The following is a 21,112-nucleotide window of genomic DNA, read 5'->3' as shown; positions in this document are numbered from 1 at the left end:
TGCACTTTGTGACAACTTTTTACCAGTTTTAGGAGGCTATTTAGATTGTCATTATGGAGACACCTTTTTCCAACCCTTTTTCAATAAAACATATTAATTTGCTACATCTGATACACAGAAATAATGGAGACAATGCACTGGAAAACGACTTTGGGTGCACTAGAGTGCATTACATAAATTTGCTCGGAGGTGGTTTAAACTGCATTCTAATGTTGACTGCTTAAAGAAAACGGTATCAAATCAAATTATTATTGTATTTGTCACAAGCCCTTAACCAACAATGCAGTTTTAAGAAAAATAAGTTAAGTAAAAAATAGATAAGTAAAACATTTAAAATTTAAAGAATTAACAAATAATTAAAGAGCAGCAGTAAAATATCAGTAGCGAGGCTATACAGTGAGGGAAAAAAGTATTTGATCCCCTGCTGATTTTATACGTTTGCCCACTGACAAATACATGATCAGTCTATAATTTTAATGGTAGGTTTATTTGAACAGTGAGAGACAGAATAACAACAACAAAAATCCAGAAAAACGCATGTCAAAAATGTTATAAATTGATTTGCATTTTAATGAGGGAAATAAGTATTTGACTCCTCTGCAAAACATGGTGGAAAAACCCTTGTTGGCAATCACAGAGGTCAGATGTTTCTTGTAGTTGGCCACCAGGTTTGCACACATCTCAGGAGGGATTTTGTCCCACTCCTCTTTGCAGATCTTCTCCAAGTCATTAAGGTTTCGAGGCTGACATTTGGCAACTTCGAACCTTCAGTTCCCTCCACAGATTTTCTATGGGATTAAGGTCTGGAGACTGGCTAGGCCACTCCAGGAACTTAATGTGCTTCTTCTTGAGCCACTCCTTTGTTGCCTTGGCCATGTGTTTTGGGTCATTGTCATGCTGGAATACCCATCCACGACCCATTTTCAATGCCCTGGCTGAGGGAAGGAGGTTCTCACCCAAAATTTGACGGTCCATCGTCCCTTTGATGCGGTGAAATTGTCCTGTCCCCTTAGCAGAAAAACACCCCCAAAGCATAATGTTTCCACCTCCATGTTTGACGGTGGGGATGGTGTTCTTGGGGTCATAGGCAGCATTCCTCCTCCTCCAAACACGGCGAGTTGAGTTGATGCCAAAGAGCTCGATTTTGGTCTCATCTGACCACAACACTTTCACCCAGTTCTCCTCTGAATCATTCAGATGTTCATTGGCAAACTTCAGACGGGCCTGTATATGTGCTTTCTTGAGCCGGGGGACCTTGCGGGCGCTGCAGGAGTTCAGTCCTTCACGGCGTAGTGGTTACCAATTGTTTTCTTGGTGACTATGGTCCCAGCTGCCTTGAGATCTTTGACAAGATCCTTCCGTGTAGTTCTAGGCTGATTCCTCACCGTTCTCATGATCATTACAACTCCACGAGGTGAGATCTTGCATGGGGCCCCAGGCCGAGGGAGATTGACAGTTATTTTGTGTTTCTTCCATTTGCGAATAATCGCACCAACTGTTGTCACCTTCTCACCAAGCTGCTTGGCGATGGTCTTGTAGCCCATTCCAGTCTTGTGTAGGTCTACAATCTTGTCCCTGACATCCTTGGAGATCTCTTTGGTCTTGGCCATGGTGGAGAGTTTGGAATCTGATTGATTGATTGCTTCTGTGGACAGGTGTGTTTTATACAGGTAACAAGCTGAGATTAGGAGCACTCCCTTTAAGAGTGTGCTCCTAATCTCAGCTCGTTACCTGTATAAAAGACACCTGGGAGCCAGAAATCTTTCTGTTCAGGAGTCTTATGGCTTGGGGGTAGAAGCTGTTAAGAAGCCTTTTGGACCTAGACTTGGCACTCCGTTACCGCTTGGATGGCTGGAGTCTTTGAAAATGTTTAGGGCCTTCATCTGACACCGCCTGGTATAGAGGTCCTGGATGGCAGGAAGCTTGGCCCCAGTGATGTACTGGGCCGTACGCACTACCCTCTGTGGTACCTTGTGGTCGGAGGCCAAGCAGTTGCCATACCAGGCAGTGATGCAACCAGTCAGGATGCTCTCGATGGTACAGCAGTATAACGTTTTGAGGATCTGAGGACCCATGCCAAATCTTTTCAGTCTCCTGAGGAGGAATAGGCTTTGTCGTGCCCTCTTCACGACTGTCTTCGTGTGTTTGGACCATGATAGTTTGTTGGTGATGTGGACACCAAGGAACTTGAAGCTCTCAATCTGCTCCACTTAAGCCCCGTCGATGAGAATGCTCGGTCCTCCTTTTCCTGTAATCCACAATCATCTCCTTTGTCTTGATCACGTTGAGGGAGAGGTTGTAATCCTGGCACATAGTGAAGATGGCCCATTATTTTGTTTTTGTAAGGACCCAAAAAACGGAAGTAGTGGGAGAACCAATTAAAGTAAGTAAAAACATTTAAACAATTTATTATTAGCTAGCTGGCTACAGTAGGCCATTTCATTTTGTAAGCTAAGTCAACTGAGCTGCTAGCTAGCTGACGTCACACACTGTTTAGCTAAGTGCATTAAATGTCATCATCTAGCTAACTTCCTATTAGCTAGCTATCTTGATGTAATCATTGTAAATTAAAAACTGTCTCCCAATACATTTATAGATAACAGACATGGAAGAGGGTGAAATTGCAGCTCCAGCTATCAGTATAGGGAGAGTGTAGTGGATAGGGCAGGTCATTTTGTGGGAGGACATTATGAAAATATTCTCCAGTCCCTAGAGGGGAAAACCTTGAGGACAGAGAGATAATAGCATCATAATACTCAGTGCTGTCTAATTTGAGTATAATGAAGCCTGTTTCTTCGTGATGTTTTCTGTCCTCAGATATGGAAAGCTGTGAAAGCCTGTCTGCAGATGAAGACAGAGATCCCAATGAATGAAAGGGTATATTCTATATGGCATGGGTTATATGTGTAGGCCTACCTATGTTAGCAAATGTTGTATACAAAGATACAGTTAAACAAACAATGTACACTCACCGGCCAGTTTATTAGGTACACCCATCTAATACCGGGTCAGACCCCCTTTGCCTCCAGAACAGCCTGGACGGCAGTACATTCATGCTGTGAACAGCCCGTTCCATATCATCCCAAATATGCTCTATTGGGTTGAGGTCTGGGGACTGCACAGGCAACTCAAGTAAACTGAACTCACTGTCATGTTCCAGGCAATGTTTTTCCACTCCTCAATTGTCAAGTGTTGGTGATCGCGTGCCCGCTGGAGCCGCTTCTTCTTGTTTTTAGCTGATAGGAGTGTAACCTGGTGTGGTCGTCTGCTGCAATAGCCCATCCGTGACAAAGATCAACGAGTTCCGAGATGCCGTTCTGCGCACCACTGTTGTACTGCGCCGTTATTTGTCAGTTTGTGGCCCGCCTGTTAGCTTGCACGATTCTTGTCCTTCTCCTTCAACCTCTATCATCAACGAGCAGTTTTCACCCACAGGACTGCTGCTGACTGGATGTTTTTTGTTTGTCGCACCATTCTCAGTAGACACTGTCGTGCGTGAAAAGCCCAGGAGGGTGACCATTTTTTAAAATACTGGATCCGGCGTGGCTGGCACCGACGATCATACCACATCCAAAGTCGCTTAGGTCACTCATTTTGCCCATTCTAACGTTCAGTCAAACAGTAACTGGATGCCTGTCTGCCTGCTTTATATAGCAAGCCATGGCCACATGACTCACTGTCTGTACGAGCGATCCATTTTCATGAATGGGCCGGTCAGTGTATAAACCTATTACAATTGGAGCAATTATCTATTGTTGTTTAGTCTAAGATGTCTAATCTTTACATACAGTACGAGTTAGCTTATTTGTAAATGTTTAAGTGATAGTGTTGATTCCTTGAAGTTGATTCCTTGTTTTAATTGTTAAACTATTATTCAAAATGAACTAGTGTCAATGTTGGTTAAACCGAAATCACAATCCTGCAATAAAGTGGGGAAGGGGTTCTGCCTGTAATGTGTCTGTGTTTCTGTGTTGTATTCTTAAATGAACATTTCCTTTTTGTCTAGTTATAAGAGCTCCAATCAATTTTATTTGATTGTCACTCTCTCAGTATATCAGCTATGGGAATCCATTTAGCAGCTTATCATATGGCATGCATCGCCAAGACCAGCGTGCTGCAAACATTCAAAAATGTTTTGTCGCCAGTGCTTGTTTTGTTGAAATGTTTTGTCCTCACGTACCGTTGTTCCTATGGCACTAATCTGGTGAGCATCTTTTGGAGCTCCACTCAAGCAAGGCATTTGATTGGTTTGACGTGTTGCAAGGCGCCACTGATTTACACCGGGTTCCGACCACTCTTTAGCTCTTCTGCCATCGAACTTCCCCAGGCTTCCCTAAAACGGGACGAGGCTATGGGTTTACTAATGCGTTAGTTCTAGTTTCTTGACTATAACTTTAAAATGGTGACAATGAAGTAGGCTGTGTAGCGGTTAGCAGTTATGGTATAAAGGGTTAGGTTTTAGGTTTTTTCACCTGGTCACAGACAGCTGTTGTGTTGTGCACTGAAGTCCATAAGCGAAGGGAAAAGGTGAAAGGAGGAGAGTGTGCAGGTGATCAGAGGTATATTCATTCCGCCGATTCTGTTGCAAAACATTTCTTCAACGGAAGCAAACTGAAAAAAACTGGGAGGGACCTACCTGAATTTGTCCAATAGAAACTCTTGTTTGGACTAATGATTACACACCAGATCAGCTAGATGCAGGCAAGAGTGTGCAAGGTGGTATTGAATGTCTCACTGTCTGATTACTCCAATATGTCTCTCGACCTGTGCACCTATGTTATAAACTTTCCTTTATAGGCTAGGTTGTCGCAACCTGATGATGGATATAGGGCCATTTTCAGTATCATGTAGTAGCATAAACAATCTTACATTGAGCTGGGTGAATGGAACATTAATTACATTCATCCAATATGCTGTAATTGAAATATGGCCATGCTCATAAATATAAAAATCTTCCTCCCTAATCTTAAATGGCACCGACCGCCACTGGTTGGGTTGTGTGTTCAATGGAAATCCTCTGTGTGTGTGCGTGTGCCTGTGTGTATGTGCTGCTAAATGACAGTTTTGTGTGTGTTGCAGAGAGGCGGCGCGCTGATCAACACTGCAATGACTAAGGCAAGTCCAGCTGTGAAAACGGCCTACAGATATGCAAGTCTGGATCAATAACATATTCCCAATCAGACCTGGGTCAAATACGTCCAATATGTTCAAATACGAGAGCTGCTCTTGATTTAGTTCGGAACCAGTGGAATAGTCCCACAAGTGCAAACTTTCTTATTGGACACACATAACATGTAAACAACTTGAAAACCTAACCTTAAAATGGGTATTAAGTCATACAGGTTCTCACTCTGAATATCCAAAAGGTTGTAGTTAGCTGGTGAATGTCATTGTTCTACTAGGACTGTGTATGTATATGCATGCGTGTGATGCCCTTTCCAGCTTTAGTCTTTGTCTTTTTTTGGCCAGCGGGATCAAAGCAGGTCTTGATGTTACACCAGACCACTGTAGAATATTAATGGAGCCTGTGGTTATTTCTAATGCCTGTGTTTCTCTCATACAGGCCAAGAGTCATGCCAAGAGGGGCATTCGCAGGCTCAAGCAAAGGGTGACCTATGTGAATTCACACCTCTCCAGGGCTCACACACACACACACACACACACACACACACACACACACACACTCTGTTTTATATGGAGCATGTGACTCAGAGATGAGCAGGGTTGTAATGACTTGTGAAACGTGTGTGTAGTGCTTTGTTCAGGAGTGTACATTTTTAACCAGTGTCTCTCTGGCTATAGCCTGTCATGTCAACCAGCTACAGCCCTTTATTGTTTGCATATTTAATAAATGAGCCGATGATTCCTTCAAAGCTAATGCGACCAGATGTATGTTTCCATAAGCCTGATTCTTTTGATAAGGCAATTTCAGTTTGAACTCACCGTCAGAGAGAGTCTGAGGACAGGGACACTGACTAACTGGCTCTAACTGGGCTGTACTAGGCACACACACACACACACACGTCGCTATGTGTGGATACACATGAGTTCAGAATGATTTAATCTGATTTGACCCGGCCTCACTCCAAATACATGCATAACTGTCTTATTATTATTATTATTATTATTATTATTATTATTATTATTATTATTATTATTATTATTATACTGTTTTATTATGTTTTACACACATTATGGAACACTCACTTGACACACTCACTCCTCTCTCTTTCTCTCTCTCTCTCTCTCTCTCCCCCTCTCTTTTTCTCACACTATCTCTCCCTCTGTCTCCCTTTGACTCTCTCTCTATCTCCCCCCTCTCTATCGCTCTCTCTCAGGAAGAGGAGGATGATGGGCCATTCTGCTCAGGGTCTCCCACCAGCACCAAGAGTCTGTCACCACGGAGACTGCAGAAGAGGAGACAGGTGAGTGACACACGCACACACTATCTCTGTGTGTCCTTTCCCATCCCTCTCTTCCCATCTCTCTTCTCATCTATCTCCACATCTTCTCTCTCACTCCTCTACCTCTTCCCTTGGTCTCTTCTCTCCATCCTTCCTACTATTTGTTACAGCACTTTGTAGTAGTTTGTCAATGTGCCAGATGAGAAGTAATGATAAGCAGATTTTCTAGTGTGTAACATCAGCAAAAGTAAACATGCACCGTACACTCTACAGTGTTTATGTACGTTTGTTAGTTTGCTCTGTATCTCTGTATGGACAGTCAAAGCAACAGTCAACGCAACAGCACAGCTCTTCTGATGCTTGTGGCATCATTAAACCCCCCCGACGCACTCACACAAACAATACTCCTGTGAGATGTAGCTTGCATGGTGATTGCAAGGTCGTCGGCTCGATGTCACATCGGGTGCCCTACATCCCTGCTGAAAAAAACTGCATAGGCCAGCATAAATTTCAAGCTGGTCAGTGCTGGTTGAGTGCTGGTCAAGCTGGTCTGACCAGCATTTCAAACTGGTCTAACCAGCATGGTCAAACTGGTCTGACCAGCGTGGTCAAACTGGTCTGACCAGCGTGGTCTAACTGGTTCTGCAGGCCCACCAGAATGGTCTTGCTGGTTATGCTGGCAGACCAGCATGGTCTAGCTGGTCAAGCTAGTCTGATCAGCATGGTCTAGCTGGTTATGCTGGCAGACCAGCCTTCGTTGTGTTTTAGCTGGTAAACTGCCTTCACTGTGTTTTTACTGGTGACTAGCCTTCGTTGTGTTTTGGACACTGGTGACAAGCATAAGCTAAAGCAAAACCAACATCAAGTCACATTATGCTGGCTTGCAAAGTGATATTTAATTCCAATTGGAATCCAGCCAGAGGAATCACACAATCTGCATTCAGAATGACTGGCAGGGATAGACAGATTAATAAAAGAGACTACCTAAACTACACTAGATATACAAAGGTATGTGGACACCCCTTCAAATTAGTGGATTTGGCTATTTCAGCCACAACCATGGCTGACAGGTATACAAAATTGAGCACTCAGCCATGCAATCTCCATAGACAAACATTGGCAGTAGAATGGCCTTACTGAAGAGCTCAGTGACTTTCAACGTGGCACCGTCATAGGATGCCACTGTTCCAACAAGTCAGTTTGTAAAATGTCTGCCCTGCTAGAGCTGCCTCCGTCAACTGTAAGTGCTGTTATTGTGAAGTGGAAATGTCTAGGAGCAACAACGGTTCATCCGCAAAGTGGTAGGCCACACAAGCTCACAGAACGGGGCCGCCAAGTGCTGAAGTGTGTAAAAATCGCCTGTCCTCTGTTGCAACACTCACTACCGAGTTCCAAACTGCCTCTGAAGCAACATCAGTACAAGAACTGTTCGTCGGGAGCTTCATGAAATGGGTTTCCATGGCAGAGGAGCCGCACACAAGCCTAAGATCACCATGCGCAATGCCAAGCGTCGGCTGGAGTAGTGTAAAGCTCGTCGCCATTGGACTCTTCACCATTTGGCTGTCCAACGGACAAATCTGGGTTTGGGGGATGCCAGAAGAATGCTACTTGCCCAAATGCATAGTGCCAACTGTAAAGTTTGGTGGAGGAGGAATAATGGTCTGGGGCTGTTTTTCATGGTTCGGGCTAGGCCCCTTAGTTCCAGTGAAGGGAAATCTTAACGCTAGACGATTCTGTGCTTCCAACTTTGTGGCTACAGTTTGGGGAAGGCCCTTTCCTGTTTCAGCATGACAAGGCCTCTGTGCACAAAGCGAGGTCCATACAGAAATGGTTTGTCGAGATCGGTGTGGAAGAACTTGACTGGCCTGCACAGAGCCCTGACCTCAACCCCATCGAACACCTTTAGGGTGAATTGGAATGCCGACTGCGATCCAGGCATAATCGGCCAACATCAGGGCCGACCTCACTAATGCTCTTGTGGCTGAATGGAAGCAAGTCCCCACAGCAATGTTCCAACATCCTAGAAGAGTGGAGGCTGTTATAGCAGCAAAGGGGGGACCAACTCCATATTAATGCCCATGATTTTGGAATGGGATGTTCGACGAGCAGGTGTCCACATACTTTTGGTCATGTAGTGTATTTAAACTGGAACAACCGTTTAAGTAACGGGAACAAAACAGATTGGATTGGTTTAGAAAAATGTATGTTATTTGTCTTTGTGCAGATATTGAAACAAACAATTCCAAAAATCTAAATGCAATAGAGCATGCTGGGAAGGATGATAATGGTGGGTGTGGTTTTGCAGACCAGCAAAATTCGGATTACTTGGGAGTCAACCTCACTTGGGATTTTAACTCGCCTCACGGTTGCCAGCGACCTGAATTTCCTGCTACGCCACTGGGTCTGTTGGTATGATAAAGATTGTTAAAAGATTAGAACCAATAGACGTTCTGTCATTTGTCCCTGTAGGGCAGCGCTTCCCAAACTCGGTCCTGGGGACCCCTAGGGGTGCACGTTTTGGTTTTTGAATCAGCTGTGTAGTGCTAGGGCAACAGCTAAAACGTGCACCCCTTGGGGTCCCCTGGACCGAGTTTCGGAAACACTGCTGTAGGGGAACTCTTTTGGGTTCTACGTAGAACCCTGTCATGAAGAACCCTCTAGTTACAGAGTTCTGTCATTTGTTACTATGGGGGAACCCTTTTGGGAGCCATGTTGAACCCTTTGATTTGTCCCGCAGGAGAACCCTTTTGAGTTCCATTTACGGCCTTCTCATGATGAAGAACCCTATGGTTCCAGGTAGAACCAATGACAGGTTCTACAGTTATACTTATATAATATTTAAAATGTGCTTATGGCACACACTGTTAAAAATTACCTGTAATTTGACAGTAAGTTACCAGCTACTGAGTTGCAGTAAAAATAGTGTTTCTATATACTGAATAAAAATATAAACGCAACATGCAACAATTTAAAAGATTTTACTGAGTTACAGTTCAAATTAGGAAATCAGTCAATTGAAATAAAATATTAGGCCCTGATCTATGGATTTCACATGGCTGGGAATACAGATATACAGTGGGGAGAACAAGTATTTGATACACTGCCGATTTTGCAGGTTTTCCTACTCACAAAGCATGTAGAGGTCTGTAATTTGTATCATAGGTACACTTCAACTGTGAGAGACGGAATCTAAAACAAAAATCCAGAAAATCACATTGTATGATTTTTAAGTAATTATTTTGCATTTTATTGCATGACATAAGTATTTGATCACCTACCAACCAGTAAGAATTCCGGCTCTCACAGACCTGTTAGTTTTTCTTTAAGAAGCCCTCCTGTTCTCCATTCATTACCTGTATTAACTGCACCTGTTTGAACTCATTACCTGTATAAAAGACACCTGTCCACACACTCAAACAAACAGACTCCAACCTCTCCACAATGGCCAAGACCAGAGAGCTGTGTAAGGACATCAGGGATAAAAGTGTAGACCTGCACAAGGCTGGGATGGGCTACAGGACAATAGGCAAGGAGCTTGGTGAGAAGGCAACAACTGTTGGCGCAATTATTAGAAAATGGAAGAAGTTCAAGATGACGGTCAATCACCCTCGGTCTGGGGCTCCATGCAAGATCTCACCTCGTGGGGCATCAATGATCATGAGGAAGGTGAGGGATCAGCAACTAAGGAGTGGCTCCGTAAGAAGCATCTCAAGGTCCTGGAGTGGCCTAGTCAGTCTCCAGACCTGAACCCAATAGAACATCTTTGGAGGGAGCTGAAAGTCCGTATTGCCCAGCGACAGCCCTGAAACCTGAAGGATCTGGAGAAGGTCTGTATGGAGGAGTGGGCCAAAATCCCTGCTGCAGTGTGTGCAAACCTGGTCAAGACCTACAGGAAACATATGATCTCTGTAATTGCAAACAAAGGTTTCTGCACCAAATATTAAGTTCTGCTTTTCTGATGTATCAAATACGTATGTCATGCAATAAAATGCAAATGAATTACTTAAAAATTATACAATGTGATTTTCTGGATTTTTGTTTTAGATTCCGTCTCTCACAGTTGAAGTGTACCTATGATAAAAATTACAGACCTCTACATGCTTTGTAAGTAGGAAAACCTGCAAAATCGGCAGTGTATCAAATACTTGTTCTCCCCACTGTACATCTGTGGGTCACAGATACTGTACCTTAAAAGAAAGGTAGGAGCATGGGTCACAAAACCAGTCAGTATCTGGTGTGACCACCATTTGCCTCATGCAGCGCGACACATCTCCTTCGCATAGAGTTGATCAGGCTGTTGATTGTGGCCTGTGGAATGTTGTCCCAGTCCTCTTCAATGACTGCAAAGTTGCTGGATATTGGCGAGAACTGTAAAACGCAGTCGTACACGTCGATCCAGATCTCATTGGGTGACATTTGTGGTGAGTATGCAGGCCGTGGAAGAACGGGGACATTTTCAGCTTCCAGGAATTATGTACAGATCCTTGTGACATGGGGCCGTGCATTATCATGCTGAAACATGAGGTGATGGCGGCGGATGAATGGCAAGACAATGGGCCTCAGGATCTCGCCACAGTAGCTTTGTTCATTCAAATTGCCATCGATAAAATGCAATTGTGTTCGTTGTCCATAGCTTATGCCTGCCCAAAGCATAACCCCACCGCCACCATGGGGCACTCTGTTCACAACGTTGACATCAGCAAACCCCTTGTCCACATGACGCCATACACGTGGTCTGCGATTGTGAGGCCGGTTGGATGTACTGCCAAATTCTCTAAAACAACGATGGAGGCGGCTTATGGTAGAGAAATGAACATTACATTCTCTGGCAACAGCTCTGGTGGACATTCCTGCAGTCAGCATGCCAATTGCACACTCCCTCAAAACTTGAGACATCTGTGGCATTGTGTTGTGTGACAAAACTGCACATTTTAGTGGCTTGTTATTGTCCCCAGCACAAGGTGCACCTGTGTAATGATCATGTTGTTTAATCAGCTTCTTGATATGCCACACCTGTCAGGTAGATGGATTATCTTGGCAAAGGAGAGATGCTCACTAGCTAAACACCTTCGCCCGCTTTGAGGATAATACAGTGCCACCGATGTGGCCTGCTACCAAGGACTGGGGCCTCTCCTTCTCCGTGGCCGACGTGAGTAAGACATTTAAGCGTGTTAACCCTCACAAGGCTGCCGGCCCAGATGGCATCCTTAGCCGCGTCCTCAGAGCATGCGCAGACCAGCTGGCTGGTGTGTTTACGGACATATTAAATCTCTCCCTATCCCAGTATGCTGTCCCCACATGCTTCAAGATGGCCACCATTGTCCCTGTACCCAAGAAAGCAAAGGTAACTGAACTAAATGACTATCACCCCATAGCACTCACTTCTGTCATCATGAAGTGTTTTGAGAGACTAGTCAAGGATCATATCACCTCTACCTTACCTGCCACCCTAGACACACTTCAATTTGCTTTCCGCCCCAATAGATCCACGACAATGCAATCGCCATCACACTGCACACTGCCCTATCTCATCTGGACAAGAGGAATACCTATGTCAGGAGGGTGAAGAAATTTGGCTTGGCACCTAAAACCCTCACAAACTTTTACAGATGCACAATTAAGAGTATCCTGTCGGCCTGTATCACCGCCTGGTACGGCAACTGCACCGCCCGCAACCGCAGGGCTCTCCAGAGGGTGGTGCGGTCTGCCCAACGCATCACCGGGGGCAAACTACCAGCCGTCCAGGACACCTACATGATGAACGTACTTTTGTGCGAAAAGTGCAAATCAATCCCAGAACAACAGCAAAGGACCTTGTGAAGATGCTGGAGGAAACGGGTACAAAAGTATCTACAGGTAAAAGTCAGTAAATTAGAATATTTTGAAAAACTTGATTTATTTCAGTAATTGCATTCAAAAGGTGTAACTTGTACATTATATTTATTCATTGCACACAGACTGATGCATTCAAATGTTTATTTCATTTAATTTTGATGATTTGAAGTGGCAACAAATGAAAATCCAAAATTCCGTGTGTCACAAAATTAGAATATTACTTAAGGCTAATACAAAAAAGGGATTTTTTAGAAATGTTGGCCAACTGAAAAGTATGAAAATGAAAAATATGAGCATGTACAATACTCAATACTTGGTTGGAGCTCCTTTTGCCTCAATTACTGCATTAATGCGGCGTGGCATGGAGTCGATGAGTTTCTGGCACTGCTCAGGTGTTATGAGAGCCCAGGTTGCTCTGATAGTGGCCTTCAACTCAATCAATCAATTTTATTTTATATAGCCCTTCTTACATCAGCTAATATCTCGAAGTGCTGTACAGAAACCCAGCCTAAAACCCCAAACAGCTAGTAATGCAGGTGTAGAAGCACGGTGGCTAGGAAAAACTCCCTAGAAAGGCGAAAGCCTAGGAAGAAACCTAGAGAGGAGCCAGGCTATGAGGGGTGGCCAGTCCTCTTCTGGCTGTGCCGGGTGGAGATTATAACAGAACCATGCCAAGATGTTCAAAAATGTTCATAAGTGACAAGCATGGTCAAATAATAATCAGGAATAAGTCTCAGTTGGCTTTTCATAGCCGATCATTAAAGAGTTGAAAACAGCAGGTCTGGGACAGGTAGGGGTTTCGTAGCCGCAGGCAGAACAGTTGAAACTGGAATAGCAGCAAGGCCAGGCGGACTGGGGACAGCAAGGTGTCATCATGCCCGGTAGTCCTGACGTATGGTCCTAGGGCTCAGGTTCTCAGAGAGAAAGAGAGAACGAGAGAATTAGAGAGAGCATACTTAAATTCACACAGGACACTGGATAAGACAGGAGAAGTACTCCAGGTATAACCAACTAACCCCAGCCCCCCGACACATAAACTACTGCAGCATAAATACTGGAGGCTGAGACAGGAGCGGTCCGGGAGACACTGTGGCCCCATCCGAAGAAACCCCCGGACAGGGCCAAACAGGAAGGATATAACCCCACCCACTCCGCCAAAGCACAGCCCCCGCACCACTAGAGGGATATCCCCAACCACCAACTTACAATCCTGAGACAAGGCCGAGTATAGCCCACAGAGGTCTCCACCACAGCACAAACCAAGGGGGGCGCCAACCCAGACAGGAAGATCACGTCAGTAACTCAACCCACTCAAGTGACGCACCCCTCCCAGGGACGGCATGAAAGAGCACCAGCAAGCCAGTGACTCAGCCCCTGCAACAGGGTTAGAGGCAGAGAACCCCAGTGGAGAGGGGAACCGGCCCGGCAGAGACAGCAAGGGCTGTTCGTTGCTCCAGCCTTTCCGTTCACCTTCACACTCCTGGGCCAGACTACACTCAATCATATGACCTACTGAAGAGATAAGTCTTCAGTAAAGACTTAAAGGTTGAGACCCGAGTCTGCGTCTCTCACATGGGTAGGCAGACTGTTCCATAAAAATGGAGATCTATAGGAGAAAGCCCTGCCTCCCGCTGTTTGCTTAGAAATTCTAGGGACAATTAGGAGGCCTGCGTCTTGTGACCGTAGCGTACGTATTGGTATGTACGGCAGGACCAACTCGGAAAGATAGGTAGGAGCAAGCCCATGTAACGCTTTATAGGTTAACAGTAAAACCTTGAAATCAGCCCTTGCCTTAACAGGAAGCCAGTGTAGGGAAGCTAGCACTGGAGTAATATGATCAAATTTCTTGGTTCTAGTCAGGATTCTAGCAGCCGTATTTAGCACTAACTGAAGTTTATTTAGTGCTTTATCCGGGTAGCCGGAAAATAGAGCATTGCAGTAGTCTAACCTAGAAGTAACAAATGCATGGATTAATTTTTCTGCATCATTTTTGGACAGAAAATTTCTGATTTTTGCAATGTTACGTAGATGGAAAAAAGCTGTCCTTGAAACAGTCTTGATATGTTCGTCAAAAGAGAGATCAGGGTCAAGAGTAACACCGAGGTCCTTCACAGTTTTATTTGAGACGACTTTACAACCATCTAGATGAATTGTCAGATTTAACAGAAGATCTCTTTGTTTCTTGGGACCTAGAACAAGCATCTCTGTTTTGTCCGAGTTTAAAAGTAAAAGTTTTCAGCCATCCACTTCCTTATGTCTGAAACACAGGCTTCTAGCGAGGGCAATTTTGGGGCTTCACCATGTTTCATTGAAATGTACAGCTGTGTGTCATCCGCATAGCAGTGAAAGTTAACATTATGTTTTCGAATAACATCCCCAAGAGGTAAAATATATAGTGAAAACAATAGTGGTCCTAAACGGAACCTTGAGGAACACCGAAATGTACAGTTGATTTGTCGGAGGACAGACCATTCACAGAGACAAACTGATATCTTTCCGACAGGTAGGATCTAAACCAGGCCAGAACTTGTCCGTGTAGACCAATTTGGGTTTCCAGTCTCTCCAAAAGAATGTGGTGATCGATGGTGTCAAAGGCAGCACTAAGGTCTAGTAGCACGAGGACAGATGCAGAGCCTCGGTCTGACGCCATTAAAAGGTCATTTACCACCTTCACAAGTGCAGTCTCAGTGCTATGATGGGGTCTAAAACCAGACTGAAGCATTTCGTATACATTGTTTGTCTTCAGAAAGGCAGTGAGTTGCTGCGCAACAGCTTTTTCTAAAATTTTTGAGAGGAATGGAAGATTCGATATAGGCCGATAGTTTTTTATATTTTCCGGGTCAAGGTTTGGCTTTTTCAAGAGAGGCTTTATCACTGCCACTTTTAGTGAGTTTGGTACACATCCGGTGGATAGAGAGCTGTTTATTATGTTCAACATAGGAGGGCCAAGCACAGGAAGCAGCTCCTTCAGCAGTTTAGTAGGAATAGGATCCAGTATGCAGCTTGAAGGTTTAGAGGCCATGATTATTTTCATCATTGTGTCAAGAGATATAGTACTAAAACACTTAAGTGTCTCTCCCGATCCCAGGCCCTCGCAGAGCTGTGCAGATCCAGGACAGCTAAGCCCTGGAGGAATACGCAGATTCAAAGAGGAGTCCGTAATTTGCTTTCTAATGGTCATGATCTTTTCCTCAAAGAAGTTCATGAATTTATCACTGCTGAAGTGAAAGCCATCCTCTCTTGGGGAATGCTGCTTTTTAGTTAGCTTTGCAACAGTATCAAAAAGAAATTTTGGATTGTTCTTATTTTCCTCAATTAAGTTGGAAAAGTAGGATGATCGAGCAGCAGTGAGGGCTCTTCGGTACTGCACGGTACTGTCTTTCCAAGCTAGTCGGAAGACTTCCAGTTTGGTGTGGCGCCATTTCCGTTCCAATTTCCTGGAAGCTTGCTTCAAAGCTCGGGTATTTTCTGTATACCAGGGAGCTAGTTTCTTATGACAAATGTTTTTCGTTTTTAGGGGTGCAACTGCATCTAGGGTATTGCGCAAGGTTAAATTGAGTTCCTCAGTTAAGTGGTTAACTGATTTTTGTCCTCTGACGTCCTTGGGTAGGCAGAAGGAGTCTGGAAGGGCATCAATGAATTTTTGTGTTGTTTGAGAATTTATAGCACGACTTTTGATGCTCCTTGGTTGGGGTCTGAGCAGATTATTTGTTGCGATTGCAAATGTAATAAAATGGTGGTCCGATAGTCCAGGATTTTGTGGAAAAACATTAAGATCTACAACATTTATTCCATGGGACAAAACTAGGTCCAGAGTATGACTGTGGCAGTGAGTAGGTCCAGAGACATGTTGGACAAAACCCACTGAGTCGATAATGGCTCCGAAAGACTTTTGGAGTGGGTCTGTGGACTTCTCCATGTGAATATTAAAATCACCAAAAATTAGAATATGATCTGCTATGACTACAAGGTCTGATAGGAATTCAGGAAACTCAGAGAGGAACGCTGTATATGGCCCAGGAGGCCTGTAAACAGTAGCTATAAAAAGTGATTGAGTAGGCTGCATAGATTTCATGACTAGAAGCTCAAAAGATGAAAACGCCATTTTTTTTTTTGTAAATTGAAATTTGCTATCGTAAATGTTAGCAACACCTCCGCCTTTGCGGGATGCACAGGGAATATGGTCACTAGTGTAACCAGGAGGTGAGGCCTCATTTAACACAGCAAATTCATCAGGCTTAAGCCATGTTTCAGTCAGGCCAATCACATCGAGATTATGATCAGTGATTAGTTCATTGACTATGACTGCCTTTGAAGTGAGGGATCTAACATTAAGTAACCCTATTTTGAGATGTGAGGTATCACGATCTCTTTCAATAATGGCAGGAATGGAGGAGGTCTTTATCCTAATAAGATTGCTAGGGTGAACACCGCCATGTTTAGTTTTGCCCAACCTAGGTCGAGGCACAGACACAGTCTCAATGGGTATGGCTGAGCTGACTACACTGACTGTGCTATTGGCAGACTCCACTAAGCTGGCAGGTTGGCTAACAGCCTGCTGCCTGGCCTGCACCCTATTTCACTGTGGGGCTAGAGGAGTTAGAGCCCTATCTATGTTGGTAGATAAGAGGAGAGCACCCCTCCAGCTAGGATGGAGTCCGTCACTCCTCAGCAGGTCAGGCTTGGTCCTGTTTGTGGGTGAGTCCCAGAAAGAGGGCCAATTATCCACAAATGTTATCTTTTGGGAGGGGCAGAAAACAGTTTTCAACCAGCGATTAAGTGCTGAGACTCTGCTGTAGAGCTCGTCACTTCCCCTAACTGGGAGGGGGCCAGAGACAATTACTCGATGCCGACACATCTTTCTAGCTGATTTACAAGCTGAAGCTATGTTGCACTTGGTGACCTCTGACTGTTTCATCCTAACATCGTTGGTGCCGACGTGGATAACAATATCTCTATACTCTCTACACTCGCCAGTTTTAGCTTTAGCCAGCACCATCTTTAGATTAGCCTTAACGTCGGTAGCCCTGCCCCCTGGTAAACAGTGTATGATCGCTGGGTGATTCGTTTTAAGTCTAATACTGCGGGTAATGGAGTCGCCAATGACTAGGGTTTTCAATTTGTCAGAGCTAATGGTGGGAGCCTTCGGGCGTCTCAGACCCCGTAACGGGAGGAGTAGAGACTAGAGAAGACTCAGACTCAGACTCCGACTCGCTACATAATGGGGAAAACCGGTTGAAGGTTTCTGTCGGCTGAATGAGCGACACCGGTTGAGCATTCCGACAGTATTTCCCTCCAGAAGCCATGAGAAAGTTGTCCGGCTGCGGGGACTGTGCGGGGGATTTATACTAACGTTACTGTCTGTACTTACTGGTGGCACAGACGCTGTTTCTTCCTTTCCTACACTGAGATTACCCTTGCCTAACGATTGCGTCTGAAGCTGGGCTTGTAGCACAGCTATTCTCGCCGTAAGGCGATCGTTCTCCTGTATATTATGAGTACAGCGACTGCAATTAGAAGACATCATGTTAATGTTACTACTTAGCTTCGGCTGTTGAAGATGTTGATGAACCATGTCCAGATAAAGCGTCCGGAGTGAAAAAAGTTGAATAAGGGAAAAAAGTTGCGATGGAAAAAAGGAAAATAACGTAAAGTTGGCAGCTAAAACGCACAGGAAAATGACTCTTCTGTCTCGGGATAAACGTCCGGGGTGAAAAAGTTTAACGAAAAAAGATGAGTGAGGACAAAACTAAAAAGTTGGTAAATTTGTTGAACACAAAGATTGATTAAACGTTTATTAAAAGTAAAACGTGAATAGTTTGGCAGGTAGCCAAGTAGCAACAAACAGCACAGCAGTACGGAGACAATGCGGAAGCGAGACGGAAGTCACGTCAAAATCGTCATGAGCATAAACATCCGAACCACAGGTAATACAAGGAGAGTATGACTGCATAGTGGACTGCATCAACTCTTCTGCGTTGTTGGGTCTGGCATTCTGCATCTTCCTTTTCACAATACCCCACAGATTTTCTATGGGGCTAAGGTCAGGGGAGTTGGCTGGCCAATTTAGAACAGAAATACCATGGTCCGTAAACCAGGCACGGGTAGATTTTGCGCTGTGTGCAGGCGCCAAGTCCTGTTGGAACCTGAAATCTCCATCTCCATAGAGCAGGTCAGCAGCAGGAAGCATGAAGTGCTCTAAAACTTGCTGGTAGACGGCTGCGTTGACCCTGGATCTCAGGAAACAGAGTGGACCGACACCAGCAGATGACATGGCACCCCAAACCATCACTGATGGTGGAAACTTTACACTAGACTTCAGGCAACGTGGATCCTGTGCCTCTCCTGTCTTCCTCCAGACTCTGGGACCTCGATTTCCAAAGGAAATGCAAAATCTGCTTTCGTCAGAAAACATGACTTTAGACCACTCAGCAGCAGTCCAGCTCTTTTTTCCTTAGCCCAGGTGAGACGCTTTTCGCGCTGTTTCTTGGTCAACAGTGGCTTGACACGAGGTATGCGGCAGTTGAAACCCATGTCTTTCAAGCGTCTCTTGGTGGTGGATCTTGAAGCCCTGACTCCAGCAGCTGTCCACTCCTTGTGAATCTCCCCCCACATTTTTGAATGGGTTTTTTTCACAATCTTGACTAGGGCGCGGTGATCCCTATCGCTTGTACACTTTTTCTGACCACAGTTTTTCCTTCCCTTTGCCTCTCTATTAATGTGTTTGGACACAGAGCTCTGAGAACAGCCAGCCTCTTCTGCAATAACCTTTTGTGTCTTTCCCTCCTTGTGCAATGTGTCGATGGTCGCCTTTTGGACAGCTGTCAAATCTGAAGTCTTCCCCATGTTTGTGTAGGCTTCAGAACTGGACTGAGAGACCATTTAAAGCCCTTTGCAGGTGTTTTGAGTTAATCAGCTGATTAGTTTGTGGCACCAGGTGTCTTCAAAATGTAACCCTTACACAATATTCTAATTTTGTGACACACGGAATTTTGGATTTTCATTTGTTGCCACTTCAAATCATCAAAATTAAATGAAATAAACATTTGAATGCATCAGTCTGTGTGCAATGAATAAATATAATGTACAAGTTACACCTTTTGAATGCAATTACTGAAATAAATCAAGTTTTTCAAAATATTCTAATTTACTGACTTTTACCTGTATATCCACAGTAAAACGAGTCCTATATCGACATAACCTGAAAGGCCGCTCAGCAAGGAAGAAGCCACTGCTCCAAAACCGCCATAAAAAAGCCAGACTACGGTTTACAACTGCACATGGGGACAAAGATCGTACTTTTTTGAGAAATGTCCTCTGGTCTGATGAAACAAAAATAGAACTGTTTGGCCATAATGACCATTGTTATGTTTGGAGGAAAAAGGGGGCTTCTTGCAAGCCGAAGAACACCATCCCAACCATGAAGCACGGGGGTGGCAGCATCATGCTGTGGGGGTGCTTTGCTGCAGGAGGAACTGGTGCACTTCACAAAATAGATGGCATCATGAGGAAGGAAAATTATGTGGATATATTGAAGCAACATCTCAAGACATCAGTCAGGAAGTTAAAGCTTGGTCGCAAATGGGTCTTCCAAATGGACAATGACCCCAAGCATACTTCCAAAGTTGTGACAAAATGGCTTAAGGACAACAAAGTCAAGGTATTGGAGTGGCCACCACAAAGCCCTGACCTCAATCCTATAGAACATTTGTGGGCAGAACTGAAAAAGCGTGTGCGAGCAAGGAGGCCGACAAACCTGACTCTGTTACACCAGTTCTGTCAGAAGGAATGGGCCAGAATTCACCCAACCTATTGTGGGAAACTTGTGGAAGGCTACCCGAAACGTTTGACCCAAGTTAACTGTTAAGAGGTTACTGTGCATTTTCCAGTAACTTAACGGCAGTAGATCACTGGGAAGTTCATGTTTCATTTTCAATAATTACTGTCAGCTTGCTGCAAATAGTTATTGTAAAATTCACAGTAACTTATCTGATCTCTGTCACACTCACTGACCTGATGGTGTGGCAAGAAGGTCAGTTTGCTGTCAACCAAGAGGTTGAGGCCGTGAGGCTCAACACAAAGAATGCTTAGTAGTTGTCACCTAATGTTCTAACCTTACTTGCAATCAGAAAAGTTCATTTAAGTTCATTGAGTTACTGGCAGCTAGTTGCAAGTAAGTTACTGTGCATTTTAGAATAACTTACTGACATTTGGTTGCCAGTTAGTTACTAGCAGTTAGTTGCCAGTTAGTTACTAGCAGTTACTGGCTACTAAGTTACTGTGAATTGTACAGTAAGTTACTGACAGCTGTTTGACAATTAGTTAACGCAAAATTCATAGCAACTTCCAGGCAACTAATTTCCATTAAGTTACTGTGAAATGCACAGTAACCTCTTAACAGTGCAGCGCTGTTAATGTTAATGTCACCTGCTCAGTTGAGGTATACCAAACCTTTTTTGATGTACTCAGAGGACCGTTATTAGCATGTTTTAACCACTCTTATAAAAATGGTAGATTATCAAATACTCAACAAGAATGTCTGATTTCATTATTACTTAAACAGGACCCAAGTGGTAAATATAAAGGTCCAGTCCATTGAAAAAATTGGAGGCCCCTTACACTTCAGTGTTGTGATTATTTTTTTTTTGCAAAATGCATAGCACATCGAATTAAAAAGGTATTGTCAGATATTATTCATCCTAATCAGACAGGTTTTTTACATGGACGATACATTGGAGATAATATAAGACAAGTACTGGAAACAGTAGAACACTATGAAAAGTCTGGGAAACCAGGCCTGGTATTCATAGTTGACTTTGAAAAGGCTTTTGATAAAGTATGACTGGAATTTAAATATAAATGCCTGGAATATT

The 21,112-nt window shown here is 44.1% G+C and overlaps 1 protein-coding gene across 2 annotated transcripts in view; it reads left to right on the top strand.

Moving 5' to 3' along the window:
• Positions 1-21,112, top strand: part of LOC121540413 (DENN domain-containing protein 1B) — a 174,256-nt gene that overhangs the window by 141,155 nt on the left and 11,989 nt on the right. Inside the window, exons 17-19 of one of the 2 annotated variants that reach the window (XM_041849264.2) lie at positions 5,080-5,115; positions 5,564-5,608; positions 6,339-6,425. In XM_041849264.2, the coding sequence (XP_041705198.1) occupies positions 5,080-5,115; positions 5,564-5,608; positions 6,339-6,425 (168 nt within the window). Of the gene's footprint in view, positions 1-5,079; positions 5,116-5,563; positions 5,618-6,338; positions 6,426-21,112 lie in introns of both variants that reach the window. The other variant, XM_041849263.2, reaches the window with a different exon arrangement.

This window comes from Coregonus clupeaformis, chromosome 26 (genome assembly GCF_020615455.1).
Source record: "Coregonus clupeaformis isolate EN_2021a chromosome 26, ASM2061545v1, whole genome shotgun sequence".
NCBI classification, from domain to species: domain Eukaryota; kingdom Metazoa; phylum Chordata; class Actinopteri; order Salmoniformes; family Salmonidae; genus Coregonus; species Coregonus clupeaformis.
Note: the sequence above shows the minus strand (reverse complement) of the source record. Positions and strands in the feature narration are given on the sequence as shown.